The sequence below is a fragment of the Struthio camelus genome, chromosome W (assembly GCF_040807025.1).
Source record: "Struthio camelus isolate bStrCam1 chromosome W, bStrCam1.hap1, whole genome shotgun sequence".
In the NCBI taxonomy this organism is placed as follows: domain Eukaryota; kingdom Metazoa; phylum Chordata; class Aves; order Struthioniformes; family Struthionidae; genus Struthio; species Struthio camelus.
In genome coordinates this window covers 52757263-52774346 of record NC_090981.1, presented here as the reverse complement: position 1 = coordinate 52774346, position 17084 = coordinate 52757263, and the positions used below count along the sequence as shown (strand labels likewise).

Genomic DNA, 17084 nt, shown 5'->3' with positions numbered 1-17084 from the left:
ATTTGGTACAGTTTAGGATAGCTGCAGTCCACACACATGGCTTATATTACTGAGTGATTGGTGTGAAATGTAAGCTGTTAATATTTTGTCCTGTGTGTTTTGCTCTCCTTTTTCTGATTCTAGGTGTTATCCTTCACATCAGGATCCCAAATGTTTACTAGCTAAGTATAATCTTTTATCTTTGTTCCTTTAAAGTGCTCCTTGTAAAGCTAGCTTTTATGCTGCTCTTTGACCTGGAGCTTACAATCACAGTATATCTAACAGGATGTGGATTAATCGTATGTCCCTAATTATGTTTCTGGAGTTCCAATTGTCTCGTCTTTGTATTGTCTTAGTGTTGCCTTGCTGATGGAGCACTGAGTTGCCCTTTTAAGGATGTATTCATACAGTGTTAAATCTACAAGTTTGCTGGGGTGATTGGACTATGACTTGTGGACTCTCTGGGATGTTACCCACTTCCATCACAGTGGTGATCTGTTGAAAACAAGTTGGTGGCAATCTCTGTTATAGCAAGTTGATTTATCAGTCTTTCTTTCCCTCCAAAAGAAGTGCATCTGAAGTCCTTTTATTGCACTTCTGACTTGCTTGGATTTCTGTTCAGAGATTTCTGTTCAGAAATTCAAAAATTTGCTGTTTTCTCATTGGTATTTCTGCTTATTCTGGAATGAGTAACTTCCTTATTAAACATTTAGCTTCAACTATATGCAGTGCTCACAGAAGGCGCTCCTGGTGTGCTTGAGTCAGCAATATATTTAGTGATGGCTCCAAAACTGGAAAGATAGTAAAAGCCCAGGACAGGAGAAATGCTCAGCCTAGTTTATGCAGGGACAGTAGAAGAATGCAATCTGCCCGCGAGGAATAGATTTGCCTCTAACCAAAAGAAGTCTCTTGGAGTTGTGAACGAACCAACTGAACATCTCCGTTCTGAACTCTGTCGGGTTGTTATCCTTATAGAACTAGATGTATGCCTTCACATGCCTCCTCGCCTCCCAAAATTGGTATATCTGTCTGAATTCCTAGTAGCTCACAAGCAGTGTATTTTCTGTAAGTTGGCTTTGAGCAGGTCTGAAAATACTTTTTGAAATTCAGTTTAAGCTTAAACAGGTATAGCTTCATAGCTCTTCTCCACATCCTGCCTCTGCCCTCCAGATCAATCATGAGACAAAAGTGGTGTGTTACCCCAAGCGCAAGACAACGCCTTGCTGAATTAAAGTTGAACATGCTGCTAAGATTTCTGTGGGTGTGGGGCGGGAGGGTGTGGGGCCCATGCAGGCTCTAGATACCTGATACAGCAAGGTCATTTGCCAAGGGCTTTCTTAGATTCAGGAGTCCTTTTCTTTAAGGAAGGCTGCGTAGTGTTTTGACCATTTCATGGGAGCATGTTAGATTGTTGCCATTTTGTTTACTCTGTTGTGCTTTGGACTGTCAGTCATACAAGGGAACCTGTAAAGCGTATTAATGTGGGTGATGGTTTTATAGCAAACCAGGCTTATTCATAAAGAACTAAAGGTGTCAGTCACATACTTTTAAATATGTTACTGCTTGAAAGATGGACATGGATGCTTGCTGTATGTGACATGCCCTGGCTGGTGATTGGAGCCTTATTACTTTTGAAAGTAATTGAATATAAGCTGCCAAGTCTGTTGATGTATGGGTGGCCAAGTTACTATGTTGTTTCATCCTGCAGTGATGTATTTCCTGGCATTTCTGGCCACCGGTTCCTCCCATGTTGTCACTAGAAATGTCGCTGGCGTTTTTATTGCAGCAGGCTCTCTAAAGCCACTTTTCTTGCAGGTGCAACAATTTATTAAATACATCTTTTTATGATGGAAGAATTTAAAATGTTCTCCTAGCATGTTTAGCTTTACTGGGAATTGAGCATATTCTTTTGCATATCTGTTGTCCATCATTCTTTGACTTACCAGGGAAGGAACAGTTACTGTCCAGGTGAAGAATCAAATCTATGGGCTTTGTTTGCTCTCCTTCCCACTCAGTTCCTTACAACGCTGGAAAAGTACTTACAGTATTATTTACAAGGTTTAACCTTTTATTTTATTTTTAAATCATAAATGTGCACACGCTTTCAGAACTTTTCAGCCTTGTTGTAGGTCACAGGTGGCCATTTGTTTACTGTATAATGTGAAGTGGTCAGTACCTATTAATGGGGCTGGGCTTTCTTTCCTGTTAGGTTTGGTATTCATCCTGTGGCTGGCCGTATGCCTGGTCAGCTGAATGTACTCCTAGCAGAAGCTGGTGTTCCCTATGATATTGTTTTGGAAATGGATGAGATCAACGAAGACTTCCCAGGTTTGCATGCGAACTTTAAGTTTCTAGTAGACTGGGTTTGTTCTTGTCAATTTGTACTTGATTCTGTTTTTATACCGTACAAGGACCTTCAAAACGGAAAATCTCAGTCAGGCCATACAGTTTTACTTTGTGCATGGTACCACTGCAGAGGAGTAGATGTGCCAGTGGAGAGGAGGGGATGTATTTTTGCACTCTTGAGTGCTCTCCCAACTGATAGCAAGGAAGCATAGAGAAATAAAAGAAACAACCTGAATCAAAAGCAGAAAACTGAGAAGCAGAGAGAGTACAGACAGGTAAAGGGAAGGGAAATACTGAATGCAGGAGCGGGCGGGGGGAAAAGTTAGTATTGAAGTGAGAGGGATTTAAAAAAAAAGACCTGGGAAGTAGGTTTCCTCCAGAGTCGAGAGAAGAGTGTGTGTGTGTTTTTGGTGGTTTTTTGTTTTTTGTCTTGCTAGTAGCTGTGCAGTGAATGACAAATTCTGTGTCTTTTTTTGTCTGTGTTACTGCTCCATACAGGAAAATTACTGTTTTTTTTTTATGTCAGTGCTGTCCATTTTGTATATGCTTTGACCCTGTCATATCTTGCAGACCAGGCTAGCTTTAAGTAGATGATTTTGTTTTCTTATTTTTCTTTATTTTCTTTCTTTGAAATTCAGCAAACTGTCTAAAGCTTTATTAAAAGATATTTAAAGGGAAGAGCCAGGCACAAAGAAACTGAAAGGTGCTGGTGCTACGTGTTTATGAAATTGTATTTAAATGTTAAAGGGTTTAACTTTGTGTGGTCTAAAGAGCCCTTAGAACGTGGTTCTGGATGCTTGGAGTTGGCTGGAAACGTTAGCATCCTTGGATTCTCTCACACGTACTTTCCTGATTAGGTTGTAAGATACTTGGGAAAGAAGTCCCAGTAAATGTTTGTAGAGCGTTTGCTACAAGAAATTCTTTGCTTCTAAGGTCCAGATTTAACACAGGTGGAATGTACCTCAGCCTCAGTGTTGAAGATTACGATAACTTTTCCTCAGTTTTATTTGTTCTCTTGTTGCAGAAACTGACTTGGTGCTTGTAATTGGCGCAAATGATACGGTCAATTCAGCGGCTCAGGAAGATCCAAACTCAATCATAGCTGGAATGCCAGTTCTTGAAGTCTGGAAGTCCAAACAGGTGAGATGAACAGGGTTGCATTAGCGCCTTCCTATAGATAGCATGCTTTTTAAAAAAAAACATAGTTTATACAAGTTTATCTAAAGAAGATTCTCTTACTCTTTCTGTTTCCGTGAGAAGCTCTTCTGCAAGGTGTCCGGTAAAACAGGCTGTATTCAGCAAGTGTGCTGCGGTTTAATTCATGATTTTTGTAATCATCAGTCTGCTTTAATGAGACTAATGCTGACTGCAGTCAATAAGACCCATGAATGTACTTCTGCTCACAAAAGGGATTAGAACAAATGATGTTCTGCTCACATCTGCTACTCTAAAACATTTCAGTACAAAAATATCCTTTAAGTTTATAGGAATTTTGATTGGCAACTTTAATACAGAGATAAAAATACAAAAATGAATACCATGCTTGAATAAAATACATGAATGGGTGGGTTCAGCAGGCAGCTTTGTGGGGGGTGTGTGTGTGTGTTTGTAAGTGTGTGTGTGTGTAAGTTCAGCTTCATTATCATGAACCGTTCAAGTATGCAGCATCATGGGCACATCGTCAGTTTTATTTATTCTATTTTATTGATTTTAAACACATATATGTTTATTTATCAAATTGCGATAAATTGATACCACTTCACAATGTCTTTTCTGAAAGTGCAGTGGCCAACTCTTTTGACATTTCGGCTAAAACTGGCTGAAATTTATTTTAGTGTTTTTTTTCTATAGAAACTATGTGTGAATTAATGACATAGTAATATTCTAGAGAAATACTGGAGAGCGTTGCCCTGAGCATTGATGTGAACACTCACTTGAAGTGTGTCTTGGGACTGGGTTCTTAAAATAGTTTAAAAAAAAGGGGGGGGGAACTGGGACACCTTCTATACTATAATCATCAATGTCCATCTTGCTCTGACTTTTTACGTGGAGTAATGAATGCATGTACTATCCACGATCTGTTCATCTGAGGTGTAATAATATATTTCTCTGAAATGTGTTTCTGAAGCTGGCCTGGATTTCAATTATTCCTTTTCTTCCTGGAATATTAGAACTTGAAATATATTTTCTTAGCTGTGAACACCCTGTTTTGACCATGGATCGATCTCTCTCTCTCTCTCTCTCTCTCTCTCTCTCTGTTCACTGAGGTTGGTTTCATGCCCGCCATATTTGAGGTGGGATGACTGTTGATTTGTGCCATGTCAAATATGAACTCTTTATGTGCAGGTCATTGTAATGAAGAGATCTTTGGGAGTTGGTTATGCTGCTGTGGACAATCCAATATTCTACAAACCCAATACTGCCATGTTGTTGGGAGATGCTAAGAAGACTTGTGACGCCCTGCAGGCCAAAGTCAGGGAGTCGTATCAAAGCTAAATACTGATTTATATTCAACTCACTCATGGTGATGGCTATGCTTTTGTCACAGAGGTCATGGAAATCAAGAGTTAGAAAAAACTATTACTGTCATAGGGCAACTTGCATGCAGAGAAGACTGCATTGACTCCTAGGGGATGTAGTTCAGTTAGGGGTACATCCTCTTATGAAATGATGGGGACACTAGCCCTTCAAACTACATCTCCTCGTGAGGCAATGTGTTGAAGTATGAAAATATCCTTTCTAAGTTTAGTAATGAGCTGTTGGAAGCAGGAAGCAAATACTCTTTGTCACCTTTAAGTGGCTATTGGCTTCCTCCCTCTAACTGTCTGTACTTCTGTCATGGAAATTCACTAAAAATTACTGTGCCAAAATAGTATTCCATCTTACCATCAAAGCTACCCTTCGGCCAGTATGAACAAAAATAGCTATTTCATCAAAATGTAAGGCAAGGTTGCAAACATGCTTACATGATTTGAGAGCCTCAACATAATATTCTATTAAATCTGTATATAAAAATTAAAAACTGTTCCTTTTGTGGGTTCTATGGATGCTGGGAATTGGGAATATTTGAGGGAAGTTATTTTTCTTTGAAATACAGTTCCGCTTTTTTCATAGCGTGTGCTTGCATTATGTAAAACGAAGCACAGAATTTCAGGGACCTACCAAGTGATCTTCAAGCCTGACAAGGAAATGTATGCCTGCACTGCTTAACTATTTTCAGCAGCTGCTAGATTTCCCCTCTTTGCCAGTTGTTGCCTTTTTAAGTGTTCTGAGAAAAATATGGTCCAGGTCTGCACAGGCAGAAAGTCTTGCCTACCTGATCTGTTCAAAGAATTTGGACCACAGTGTTTCAGTTTTCATTCACTTTGAACTGTATTTGCTACTTTAAAATGTAGTGATGCTTTCTTAATCAACATTTTTGTGATGCTTTGGAAAAGGCACTTTTTAACATATTTAAGATGCTGGAGTTTATTAGAATGTTTCTAAATAAATAAGCTATTGTTTGGACAGCACAGAAATATACCAAGCTTAAAATCCAATGTTTTGATTATTTGACTTTTCCCTGATCTAATTAAAAGTACTGTTTAAATTCCCATAATAAGTACAGCAAAGAAGTAAATCAAATTATGACATAGACTGCTGTTTTGTTTTTACTATGTTAAGTGTACTTGAGTGGAACTCAAATATTTGCCTAATAAAATGAATTTATCATGTTTGCATAATGATGTAGCGACTGTCCATGGTGACAAAGGCTAAATGCAAATAGCTGTACTTGTGTTAGCAAGCATTAATATCTGGGGAAGACAAACTGCTATGAAGTAAATCTTGATATTAAACCATTTTGACTGATAGAACAAAAACTTTTTTACAGAATATATTGAGACCTTGTATAAAATATAACATGAGGAATATCTTCCACTTAGCTACCTCTGTTTTTATTTGAAGATCACTTAAAACCAAGACTTTGCTACATTTAACACGTTACCTGTTCAATGAATGAAAGAAGCTACCCTTCTCAGAAATCTCTTCTATAACTTCAAAACAAAAATTAGCACATAAGCATTAATATATTGTGCACTGCATGAAAATACTTGTAATTAAATTTTAAATTAAAACGTTGCGGCAGCTATGTTTGAATGTTATGGCCTCCCGATTTCGTTGTATTCTGCTTTTCTTTTAGGCCTGCAAAAAATAGCAGGGGAATGGGAGAAGGGAGAGGACTAGAAAATGATCCTATTTTTCCCTCCCCTCTCCCTCCCAATTGAGCAAAAAAAGGGATTTGAAAGGATTTAAAATCCTGAGGCATTTTTGTCTTGCCAAACTTTTAAGTATCTAACTGCAGTATGCAATGTATCTCTGCTTATATGTAGCTAACTTAAGAAAACCTTTTAGAAAAAGAAAAGGAAGAGGGGAAGTTTTTTTTCTTTTCTTTTTGAAATGAGACAAAGTTATGTAATGAATCAGAGGTACCAGTGTTATCTTTAAAGCTATGCTTTACAGTGGAACGCCAGGTAATTGTTGAAGTGCTAATAAAAAGTTGGTTATTTTTCTGTATTGATCACTGTCTCTTTTTCTCCTGTTGTGTTTTCTGAGTAGATAAGTAGTCTAAGAATCTTTCTGGGAGTTACAAGATCAAAATGCCACGAAAGGATGTTGAAAGGCTATAACGAAAATGAATTCCTAATACGATACTTATTTTCTTTCTGAGGCTTACCTCAAGAAGATTAAGAAAATATGCTGTGATCCTGGCAGATCGGGAGGAAGGAGGGCACTAGTCTCTGTTCAGCTGGTAGAACTTTTCCAGTCTTCTGTGTATGCCTGTGGCCTTTGAGGTGCCTTGGATCTTTGCTTTTAATAAAAGCTGTTGCACTATTAAAGTCACAGAACAGCTTAGGTTGGGAGAATACTCTAGAGATAATGTGTCCAACCCTCTTGCTGAAAACAGATCCATTTAGATCAAATTGCTCCAGGCTTTGATTTGAACACCTCCAAGGGTAGGGAAATGGGGACTGAACCTACTTTCGTATTTTAGTTTTTAGTTTGAATCGGGAGTTTGCTTTGAAATGAACCTGTCATTTTTTTTTCCCACTAGCTGTGTTTTGTTCTCTGTTGCAGAGCAGTCTTGGAGCACTTGGATTCTTTTTAGATGAAGCTGTAACAGAAGATGCGTTAAGAGGCATAAATTAACATTCAGTCCACGGGGGCAGCGCTAGAGATAGTCCACAGTAAGAGCCTTAAACACAGAGGTGGATTTGTATGCTCAGCAGAGCGTTTTGTTTGCCAGGTTTGTTTGTATTGTGCCATACTAATTGCTAAGGCAGACATCCGGAGCATCAGAGAGATGGGGTATAATTCACTTCTTTCCATTCTAGGGCTTAATTGTTTGTAATAAGTTAGCAAAAAACTTTTTGCTCCACCAGCAAGTGTATGCTCTTGCGTAAGCTGTCAAATTCTGCAGGAAGGTTTTACACTAAGGAATTTGAATGCTGGGAGACCTGGGCAATCTGTTGTATATCTAAATGGTGTGGATCAAATATTTATATCATGGCACTCACAATGAGTATTCTTCCAGCCATATGACTAGTGTAGGGTGGCTTAAAAAACAAACAACAAAACCCCCGCATTTCTTAAATGGTAGTGACTTGCATAATCCAGCTGCTCTATAGCTGCCCAGAGGAAAGATTATTACATTAACTGTGTTAAGCTGTTGTCATATGATACATAGTTATTTTTGAGAACAAGAAATGTACTTGCACACTTTCATAAATGGATGTAGTAAGCTCCAACTTCCCAAAAGCTGATGTTTAAAGTAGAAAAAACAGTCCTAAAACATTATTTTAAAGAATTATGTGCAAAACTAAAAGACTAACTTGTGGCCTTTATCCTAAGGTAATCATCATGACTACTTTCCAGGTGAGAACTTTATCTCCAAGAGATAGGACAAATGTTAGTTAATGAGAAAAGAGCGAAGAAAAAAAGGTGTGAGAAACGATAGCTTTTAACTACTTTTTTTTCTCCATCTCCCTTTACCTGGGGACACATCCCCCTGAGAAGGAGGGGGATCCCACTTCTTCAACTGAGCGTAAGTAGTTTGTTTGCTCCCCTTCAGAAAATCGATCAGATTCATTTCTTCCCGTACAGTTCAAGGCTGCATGTAGCCCTGCGACTTCACTGTGAAACCTGGCGCTCCCCAGTCCAATTTTCTGCACAGCACAAAATACAAATTAATACTCAATTGTGCATAATTGTTAGGGGCATAGCTGTGTGAATTCTATGTTGCTAATTTTTGTATTCACCCGCTTGGACACTTGTTTGACCTCTACAGGTTTTATTTTTATTCTTGTGAAACAGTTGTAGTTGGTCAAGGATGTACAGACAGTTATTAAACCTTATTTACCAGCTACATCTCTCTTGGAAAACTGTGTGACCCAGAAGAACATAATCGATGGGTCATGTTTTGAAAATGGGATTGAAATGGGTTAGAAAAGATTTTTCACAAATTTTACATCAGAGGAGTAAAATAGTCTTGCTGCGAAGATCAAACTTCTTCCTTGTATGTATGTAGTATCTTGAAACTAAGATTGTATGTGGTACACTTCTGCTAAGTGTGCTGAGTATGACTTTTACCAACAGTCTGATGTTTTGCAATTAGACACCAGGCAGAAAAAGGCCTTGTATGTCTGTTGACCTTTTTTTCCCTGTTCCTCGTTGACAAAACCCTGAAAACTGGTAGTTATCCAAACCTCTCCCTACTAAAGGAAGGAAGCAACAGAAGAACTGAAGGGCAAAAGGACTGAGGGGGCTTCACACTCGGTAAGAAGTGTCTTCTGAAAGAAGATTATGGTTGAGCTTTAGCACAGCATGAAATTAAATTATTCTATTACATGGTCAGTCTAACCCATAATTAAAAAAATTCCTAGCAGAATGGAAACTAGCAGCCAGTGAACATAAAAGCTCAAGCAGATGTTAAAACGGTCTCATGCAATAATAACTAGCAGTTGCCCACTCCTTATTAAAATATTACAGATGTGGATGGGAAGAATCATTTGGTTCTCTGATTTTACATTCTCAGAAGCTCATTGTTGTCATAGGCTATGGTGCAATGAACTTACGTTTTCAAGTGTTTTATGGTGTATTTGTTAATGTGTGGACACAATACAGGAAGCTGGCTCTTCTCTAATTTATCAACACATCAACAATCCTTTTTTTTTTTTTTTTGGGTCAACATTTTGTCTCCTAAGGTATCCATTGAAGGCTAGTTTAGTGAAGCGGATTATGAGGTGTTCTAATTATATTTGAGTTATCTAAATAGTGTAATGTGCTAAATATTGCTGTAATTTTCATGTTGTACAATGTTTGCTGAGTCATTGGGAATTTTTCTTCTGCCATTGTTCTCAGGCTTGGAACTGATTTTATGTGAACTCAATTTGCTTGTACTTCTAAAAAAGGAAGTGGTGTATGGTATTAATAGCATTCAGCTACACCTCTCTTCTGCTGATCTTGCTTCCTCTTCAAAAACTTCTATAGGTAATGGGCCTACAGCTCCAGAATGTATGTTCTTGAGTATTTCAAGCAGTGAGAGAGCAAACATCGTATCTGTTACTTGTAACCAGCTACCCTCAAGTCATCCAAAGGCAGTTATCCAGGCAGTTTATCTGTTGCCTCTTAGGCCTCCTTTCTAACGTTTTCTTGTTCTGAAGGATTTGTGACCTTTTAGATTTGAGCTCGGTCTCATTTTGCAGAGGGAACTTGTGACCTTGTCAGGGGATGAATTCCTGACTTCATTGAGGTTTGTTTTACTCTCAAAGATATCCTTGACTACTGCGTGTACCTGGTCAATTAGATTTGTGAACAATGTTAAAGTTACCCATGCAGCTGCTGAATTTTGTCTGTAGACATCAGCACCTTTTTTTTGGCCAAGTAATGGAGCAAGAGTAGATACCTTTTAGGTAGGTTGCCTTTTAACCTTCTTATACCTTTTTGGGTTTGTATGAAATCATGATGGCATTTACTATTTAAATACTTCGGTTTTGCTAAGGCATCTAATTTCCGTTGGCCTGAGAAGGAGGTAGTAACCTATGTATTTTTTGTGGATTTGAACTTACAGGAAACCATATTGTAGCCCCACCTTATTATCCTGTATCTATAACTGTGCTACCAAGCTGGAAAAGAGCTTCCTATCTTTGTTGAAGTGCTTGTTCTTTTCGAAGGTGTGCTGGATGTGGTGGCTTCTCAGAGGGCATATCTCTTATGTAGCTGTAAAAAGCTGAGAAGATCTGGGCTGATTCTATAAATTAGTTCTAGTCTCTCTGGCAACTAGTAGCACTTATACTTTTCAACCTTTTTCTGCTGTAAGCTGACCATTACAGTTGTTCCTAAAATGTTGCTTTTTCTAGCATCTAACCCTTTTCTAGCATAAAACTGTTGATCTGCTCCTTAAGATAGCTGTAAATTTCGTGTGTTCATTAAAGATCTGGGTAAAGGGATTTTAGTTTTAATTTGGAAACTGACCCAAGTTTATTACCTTGAGATTACCTTAGTCTTCATGTTAGACCTTTGTTGTAATTCCTCAGATTAAACCAGAGTTTTTTAAAATGGATTTTATTAAAAGGCTGAGCAGAACAACGCTGTGATGAAGCTGAAGTGCCAGTGAAAATGAGTATTTTAATAGAGTTCGAACAGTTCAGTGTAACAAATAGCGTAATGTTGGAGTTAAAAAGACTTACACTGGTTATCCTGCAAATGTATTGGGTTGGTCTCTCTGGTGAATTGCAGTATACCTCTCTGGATAAGAAGGCAGCATCTGAAGTTTTATGTCTTTTGTCTATGCATGACAAATAAGAATATTTTTGAGAGATGAGTTTGATTTTCATAGGAATTGATTCTCTTTCATTCTGATCAGGGACCAGCTTTGTAGTTTTGGGCTGAACAACTGAATCTAAGTGTGTGAATAGGTGTGGTATTGACCTTCCCTCTGAGAAAATATACATTGGCTTACGGTCAACAATTAATTTTTAAATAAATAGTAATCTTACTGCATTCTTTCTGTGTGTGCATTCTCCTCAAATTAATTACTTTTAAAATTCTCAACTATTTAAAAAGGCTCAGGAACAGGAACACATTTAGTCTCCAAAATTCTTCAATGCTGGTTTTGTGTTTTTTCAGGCCATGTTCTACTATAAGTTTTCAATAAACCTGTATCAGGTCCTGACATGAGCAAGACGACTTCTGACTGGAAATAGCTGTATATGCATTCTAGCCTACTTGTCTGTCTTTAATTCAGAAATAAGTTCTAATATCTACAAGACTGTCTTTGAGAAGTTGTTGTTCCCATAATCAGTGCTTTTGCGCCTGAACAACATACTTTTTGGGGAAAAGACAAAGTCAGTGTTTGAGCCTTAGTTTTCAAGCAATGTATTTTTTTTTTTTTTTTAAATCTTCAAACTATACTGATTTGAACCTCAGCCAGACTTAGCTAATAATATATTAGGTAAGGACAGGAAAGTAGCTCAGGTTTTGATCAGTCTGACATAAAGTTTACAATGCCTGAAGACTTATGTACTTTGCAGGAAATGCCAAAGCATTTTTCCAGAGTGAAATTCATTCCTATTTTTCCATTTCCAAACAGAGGTAATATCAACTCCCTTCATAGAATCACAGAACGGTTGAGGTTGGAAATGACCTCTGGAGATCTTCTAGTCCAACCCCCCTGCTCAAGGCAGGGTCACCTAGAGCACGTTGCCCAGGATTGCGTCCAGATGGCTTTTGAATATCTCCAGGGAAGGAGACTCCACAGCCTCTCTGGGCAACCTCTGCCAGTGCTCTGGCACCCTCACAGGAAAGAAGTTTCTCCTCAGGTTCAGCCAGAACTACCCGTGTTCCACTGTGTGCCCGTTGCCTCTCGTCCCGTTGCTGGGCACCACGGAGAAGAGTCTGGCCCCATCCTCTTGACACCCTCCCTTCAGATACTTGTACACATTGATCAGGTCACCCCTCAGTCTTCTCTTCTCCAGGCTAAAGAGGCCCAGCTCTCTCAGCCTTTCTTCAGAGGAGAGATGCTCCAGTGCCCTCATCATCTTTGTAGCCCTCCGCTGGACTTTCTCCAGTAGTGGCATGTCTCTCTTGCACTGGGGAGCCCAGCACTGGGCACAGTACTCCAGGTGAGGCCTCCTCAGGGCTGAGGAGAGGGGCAGGATCACCTCCCTCGACCTGCTGGCAACACACTGCCTAATGCAGCCCAGGATCCCATTGGCCTTCTTGGCCACAGGGGCACATTGCTGGCTCATGGTTAACTTGTTGTCCCCCAGGACTCCCAGGTCCTTCTCTGCAGAGCTGCTTTCCAGCAGGTCAACCCCCAACCTGTCCTGGTGCCTGAGGTTGTTCCTCCCTAGGTGCAGGACCCTGCACTTGCCTTTGTTGAATTTCGTGAAGTTCATTCTCTACCCATCCTGTTGAGATCTTTTTGAATGGCAGCACTCAGGTGTATCAGCCACTCCTCCTGGTTTTGTATCATCAGCAAACTTGCTGAGGGTGCACTCTGTCCCTTCATTCACATCATCTGTCACCCTTTTGTCTGTTTAATTCAAAGAATTGCTTCCCACATGGCTTTTACTTTTAAGAATAGCTGTAATTTATTTTGGAATTATTCTGATGAACTTGCAGTATAACTTTTATTAGATTCTTTTTGTAGGTGAAAATTGCTTTCAGATATTTTCTTGCATTCAGATATTACTTGCATTCTGTGTCGGAGGAGGTGGCCATGATTAACAGGAATGGAAATATGAAAAAAAAATTATCATCCTGGTTTGCAGGCATTAAATTATGATGAAATACAAATATAATATGAAGGGAACAGAGATAAATAGGAGCTGGGCATCTAAAGCAGCTTTTTCTGTTTTTGAAAATTTTGCTCTTTGTATATTAGAAAGTCATTAAAATAAAGACAGGACAAGATACTTTATCCAGCATATCGTGCATTTGATGCTATATCCACAACTTTCAGAACTTCTAAGAGGAACTGTTAGTATTTTATTTCATTATTCACAAACAGAAGAATAAATCAATCCATTCTTTAAAAGATGAAATTTGTGTTTTCTTATAAATGGTTAAATTATCTCCTTCCTGGGTCATGTTTCTTGTGTAGAAAAGATTTGTGTGGGCCAGAATAAGAGATGGCTTAAAAGCAAGCCCCATAAACATTTTTGCTGAATAGTGTGATTCAGGCCATTGTGTCCCAGGGAAAGCTCAGTACGATGAGACGGAGATTCCTAGCTTGCCTTATGGCTGCCCTGTAAAGGAAATATCTTTACTTTACAAGAGGAGTTAGGATCTTTGTCGCTCCAAGCACTACATAAGCATTCAGGATACATAGTATGAGTTGTCACAAAATAACTGTATCTCTTAATGCTGAACTTTTGCCTCCCTTTATTAAAAACGAGTAGGAGTAAATGCTGTTGAGGTTCAGTCACGGGGTGAGACTCTGCATGTATGTATATTTGTGTTTATAAATGAGAGCTGCAAAATGCAGGTGTCAGCTGGTACTTATCTCTACAAACATGTCTTTGCTTAAACATCCATGGCATATATGTATCTGCTGGTTGCACATTTAGAGCTTTTTTTGAACCCTTTTTCCAGAACTGCCTAAGTTAGCGCTCTTTGGCTTAGCATATGTTCCCGTTACCACTGAGAAACAATCCTTGTGCAGAATGTGTAGTGGAATAGCTATGGCATAGGCTTCCGAAAAGGGTCTTTCCTTCTTGGGGAATTGGTTTTTGCTATCTTTTGGTGGCTTGTTGCTATCATAACAGAGTAAGAATGAAAGGGAGAGTTGACGTCTTTTACTAGGTTTCTCAGACCTCGTTTTTTTCCAAGTCAGAAATGACCATCATCTCAGACTTGAAGGGTATATCAGCCTGAAAACTTGGTTTGCTGCTTCTTCCGACTCTATTGTTTGGTCTTATGATATTTCTTCCTACGTTTTTCTGTGATGTGTTAGGCAAACTTGTACCTTTTAACATTTCATATTAGCATGGGATCTAAAATTACTAAGTATTAATGTGGCATTAAAGCTTTCTGGTGTGTTTTTTCTGGCATTGTTTCTTCTATGACTTCACATATTTTGTTTCTTTCTCTCTGGCAGCAATGTCTATTACTTTCTTATTTTAAATCCTGAAATCTTGAAAATTCTCAGGTAAGAGTTTAAAATGTAAGTGCTACTATTTACATAGCAAAAATTGAAGTTCCTTACTCTAAGTATCAGCTACAGCAAAAATAAGAAGTTTGTGCATACATGGTGAACATATAGAGAGGCTATGTCAAGATAGGGGGGGAAAAAAACCCAGAGTTTAAAATGCTTGATTGTATTTTTTTTTTTTTGGATTTGATGACTTTGAGCCCCAGGGTACTTTATTTGAGTATTTTATCAAATGTTTATTTAAAATTTACTAAAAATTTTCAATCTGTTACATATACTTTTTAACATTCTTCTGTCACTTAACTGGAGTCAAGTCTATCTTACTAATTAGTAACAAAATAAAATAACGTAAAATAATATAAAATAAATGCTTGCTGTCTCAAAGCTGTTTGGTAATAATATGATATGTGAAAACTGCAAGGATTAGTGTAAAACAAATGATCAGTGGCTGCCCTTTTAAGGGATCTTAGCTACTTTTCAGCACTGTGTTCTTTTTTTTTTTCAGAAAGTTCTGATATCAGTTGTAAACAGAACAGCAAGGTATTATAAGTCCAAGTTACACCTTATGCTTGAGACTGTCATAGGAGATCTTCTGTTTTACTGGGCTCATTCCAGAGTGTCCAGATTGGAGATGTGACCAATTCCCTCTTGCTTGGTGTGTAAATTCTGTCTATCTGCTGTTACTGAGAAGTACTCTGTATAAGTTTTTCTTTCAGCGTAAGGAAGTAGAGATGATTTTCTAGTTCTGTAGGCAGCATTGTCTCTGCAGGTCCAGTTAGTACAGAAAGGCTTGATTTTTGAGCTCATAAAAATGCTTCTGAATGTAGTATATAAATATAAACAAACCTTGGAAGGTCAGATATTTATTACTATTTATAATGATAATATTTATAACAATATTTCCCAGGGAGAATACTTATAGCTGTGTCTGTGTTTCCCCTTCCCAGTCCCAGCAATGTCATGCTGGGGTTTTTCAGAAACAACTTCTAAATACTCCTAGTCAATTCAACTGTGTTAGTATGTGCTTTTTGATGAGATGCTATGTAGTGTTTTGAGACTTGATGCATATCACAGACAGGTAGCAAGTTTAGTTGGAATACCTTTAGAAAGTTGAGTTTTAGCTTTTGGGTTCCTTGGGGTGATTAAAATAAATTTCAGCATAAATGGCTTTGTGATCAAATGGTATTGCAAAACTGAATATCAGAAATCTTGATCAAATGAGATCTGGGCGCTCTCTCTCTCTAATGCTTCTGTCATTCTCTCATGTGATTCTTCTGGGAGGGTCTTGAAGGAGTTCTCTTCAGACAGAAGAACTAGTTGACTTACTAAAGATACTTGCAGGGAGCAGAGAAAGGAAGGGAGAAAGATATGCATGCTGGAGCACCTGGCTCAAAAATTGAAGGCTTGAGAGTTGGATAGTAATTGACTATACCAGCCGCTGGATGTCACTTGTTCCACATAAATATATAAAAGAAGTTAATAGTCCAAAACCAGAGAAAATACTTCAAGCGTCTGTTGAGGACATGGAAATGCTATCTAGGTAAGCATAAGCAGTAGAATTTTTCTGTCTCTGTGTTGTGTTTATTTGTCTGAAAACAGAGAGGTTATTTTAAAGTGATGTCTTGTCATCTTGGAGTTCAAGATGCCTGTAGCTGACTTTTGCCTATGTAACCCTATAATACTTCTTGAGTGGTGTTAGGACATGGGCTTCTCCTATAACGGGTAACTGTGAGACAACCATCAGGAGGGTCCTATTTCTGCTTCTACCAGGCTGGTCTCCATTCCCTCTTCAGCATTAGCATTGACTGGCTGCATGAGTTTGGCTCAGAAATGTGGTTACTTTCACATGAGTGCTTTTGATCCTCCGTGCATTTGTAGTCTTGTCTTAGAGATGAAAACGTAGGCGTAGAGGAAGATGCATCAAAGGCAGAAAAAGAAAATATGCAGCCAAAGAAATGAACAGATAAAGAAAGGAGTAATAATCAACAGGAAGTATTTTCTTCTTGAAGTGGTGACCAATCACTACAGAAGAGCTAGCTTCATATCTGGAAGAAACGTATGGGCAACATCAACGCAGATGAAATTCTAACTGTCCTGTGGATCGACATCTGTAGTTACACTAGTTACACTTGCTTCAGTCATGTGTTGTACAAACAGAATTGTGCCAATTATATGCAGCCTGTCTGTTATGTTAGTCTTAACTGCAGCATCTGACAACAACATTATCAAATAGCTTGAGGGGGGGAAAAAAAGAAGATTCTCTGGGCTAAGCCACAGAGAACTGTTGTAAGTCTTTCTTACTTCTGAGTCAATGCACATGTATGTAACGCTCTCTCAGAGCACGGTCTTATCACTTGTATTCCTAGCTAAATTTTCATCCTCCTAGTAAATATATAATACAGTATAAATAATCTTCTAAATATAATACAATGCATATATATAATGAAGTATAGGATATATAAAATTTTAAATAATATAAGCTGTATATAACATGAAATACTAGGTGTCCATGGTCTGAAAGTTCAGCCCACAGTAATGAGATGATTGTCCAGTTTAGGACAAAAAG

General features: G+C 38.4%; 1 protein-coding gene across 8 annotated transcripts in view; it reads left to right on the top strand.

Moving 5' to 3' along the window:
* LOC138060840 (NAD(P) transhydrogenase, mitochondrial) overlaps positions 1-6883 on the top strand; it is a 46256-nt gene extending 39373 nt beyond the window's left edge. For all 8 annotated transcript variants that reach the window (XM_068925663.1, XM_068925662.1, XM_068925668.1 and 5 more), the window contains 3 exons: positions 2189-2307; positions 3350-3465; positions 4672-6883. In XM_068925663.1, the coding sequence (XP_068781764.1) occupies positions 2189-2307; positions 3350-3465; positions 4672-4821 (385 nt within the window). In that variant the 3' untranslated portion in view covers positions 4822-6883. The remainder of the gene's footprint in view (positions 1-2188; positions 2308-3349; positions 3466-4671) is intronic.
* Positions 6884-17084: the final 10201 nt, after the last annotated feature.